The 2,378-nt window shown below is 43.5% G+C and overlaps 1 protein-coding gene across 1 annotated transcript; it reads right to left on the bottom strand.

Moving 5' to 3' along the window:
- Positions 1-369: 369 nt before the first annotated feature.
- Positions 370-1,768, bottom strand: LOC130091069 (protein FAM181B). The gene has a single exon (XM_056258754.1). The coding sequence runs from the start codon at positions 1,691-1,693 to the stop codon at positions 728-730; it is 966 nt and encodes a 321-aa protein (XP_056114729.1). The 5' UTR covers positions 1,694-1,768; the 3' UTR covers positions 370-727.
- Positions 1,769-2,378: the final 610 nt, after the last annotated feature.

The following is a 2,378-nucleotide window of genomic DNA, read 5'->3' on the forward strand; positions in this document are numbered from 1 at the left end:
AACTACACCTGTTGTCTCTATGTAAACTTGAGGGGAATGGACTTCATACAGCCACTTTGACAGCATTTGATTAAAAATAACTGCAAAATGAGTGAAGTTAGTTCTAACGTCATTTGTTTGCAGATGCCACTAGATTTGATATTTTGGTGTCTGATGGGGAAAAAAACATACATTTTAAGTGTGGATAAAGCATTCAAATACTTAATGGGATCACTGTATGCATGTAACTATTTAGTTTGTGACATATTTAAACAAATTAGCAGAACCTCCTGAGATCAGCTCTGTAACATTGTTTCAAATTGTTAATATTGTCAATCAAATTTCATGTTACAAGAGTAAGAGGTCCAAAGCGTATCCATACATTAAGAAAACTTTTTTTTTTTTTTCGTTGTTTTATTTACAGGGAACAGTAACATAAAACTCTGAGGCATAGTTTTGTTAATATATGATTAGAAATGCATTCTGTTTTCATTAAATTTGGGAGAAAAGGACACCCTTCGATGTAAACTAAGGCCATCTTTAGATTGTAAGGCTTAAAAGTTTGCAACTGTATACATGTTATCCCATCAAGCGATGTTTTAAAAGGGTCCATTAGCTGGTTTTGTGGCAAATATTTCAGGATTAAAATGGACATTTCATGTTGATAGGGTCCTTTGTCAATGCCATGCTGAAATTGCAAAAGTGATTTTGTCCCAATGTAATGTCTGAGAAAAAGAAAATCTCTGGCTTAAAGAGAAGAAAAGCTCCCTCTGTTGTATCCGTTTGCCAGATCGTAGGAGACCGGCGGCGTGGAGCAGTCTGTGAAGAAGTTTGAAAAGGTAAGTGCACATGGCGAGCTCTGTTCCACAGGCACGCTGCCAGAAAGGTCCGTGTGAGTATAAAGATTTGGCTGTACTGGTACTGTCCGCATGTCTCCCGACTTTTTGGGGGTGTCGCTACAAGTGCCCCAAGGCTCGGTGTACAAAAACCCACCAGTTACAAAATGGTGGGAGTCATATGGCTCAGGGCCCATGGTCACCTCCTGTTGAATCCTGATAGGTGCGGTGTGGAATAGATCCTGCTCCGAGACCATGTTGCTGTAGTCGGGTCCAAGAAGCTCCAAGAACTCTGCCGCTTCCGGAGTCCCTCGCTCCAGGTCTTTGAGCGACATGCCAGACGTGGATGTAACTCTGGAGCTGTTGGCTGGCTCCGTGAAAAAGGATGGAGGAAGGTTTCGATGCCGCAGCGGGGGCTTCTTGGCCCTCTCTCCTCGTACATCCTTCGCTGGGTTAAAGAGGGCAGCCAGGCTCTTGCTTTGCAGGTTGGCCTGTATCCCTTCCTTCTTGGGTGGTGTTTTGCTGGAGAAGTTGCTTGTTGGGTTTTGGGGCGAGCCTTGCTTCTTGCATGGCTCCTGAACCGGTGTGGTCCCTGGCGAGATGATACCCGTGCACCTCTTAATCTGCTTCTGCAGGTACTTTCGGTGGTTGACCTTCCTCTTGGACTTCACAGGTTTGTCCAGCGCAAGTTTGATGTTGCTGGAAGCCGAGTCGATGAAGCTAAGCAGGTCCCTAGTGGTCTCCCTAAAGTCACCCTCACAGTCCACCTCGCCCAGGAGACCCCCTTCCAGACCCTTTTCCACCTCATAATCCATGACCGAGCCAGGAAAACAGAAGTTTAAGAACTGAGAGTTCATGATGGCAGCCTGAACAGCCATCTCCTCTCTCTCTCTCTGCCACAAGCACAAGACCTTCACGCAGGATGTATGCAATTGTCTTTTCGAGACCCTAAAGCATATTTATTATCTGCATTTCCAGGGTGGTTTGCTAACCCTTGGTCCTGTGCAGGACACCCTTACAGTTCGTCTGCACTCTGTCGAAAGCTGGAATTTGGGGGAAGGGAGGATTATTTTAGGGGGCAGGGCCAATGATGTCAGGACATCAAAGAGGAGGGGCCGAGGGACCCTGGGACTTAACTCTTTGCTCACGCCTGACCACCTGCAACTAAGAGGGATTTGTTTGAGGCAACCCACAGAGTAAAAAGACAATAGCGTCGGGTTCATCTGTCCTGGTCAAGTCTTCTTGAATATGTCTACGTGAACATACACATTTTATGTTATGAAATATCTGAGAGCAACTACATTGGACTGCCCACTAGGAATCTGAATTACTTTGATCTTATTATTAAAGTTTTATTTGTTAAAACTGGACAGAACTTAATAGTTTGTAAATTAAACACCTGATCAAATAGGAAATGTTTTCACACACAACAATGTAGTTTATACTTTGTTCAAGTTCTTAGTGTGAAATACACTCTGAAACACCTTCTTTAAATGATTATTAAAATAATTTATCTGATGAACTCACTCATTTTTTAATTAGTGGTGGCATTGTGGCATTTTA

The sequence above is a fragment of the Rhinichthys klamathensis genome, unplaced genomic scaffold, assembly GCF_029890125.1.
Source record: "Rhinichthys klamathensis goyatoka isolate OS25496 unplaced genomic scaffold, OSU_Roscu_1.1 h1tg000159l_1, whole genome shotgun sequence".
Lineage (NCBI taxonomy): Eukaryota > Metazoa > Chordata > Actinopteri > Cypriniformes > Leuciscidae > Rhinichthys > Rhinichthys klamathensis.

Bases quoted from the DNA above. Each gene is read 5' to 3' on its own strand.
- LOC130091069 (XM_056258754.1), bottom strand. From the start codon at position 1,693: ATGGCTGTTCAGGCTGCCATCATGAACTCTCAGTTCTTAAACTTCTGT.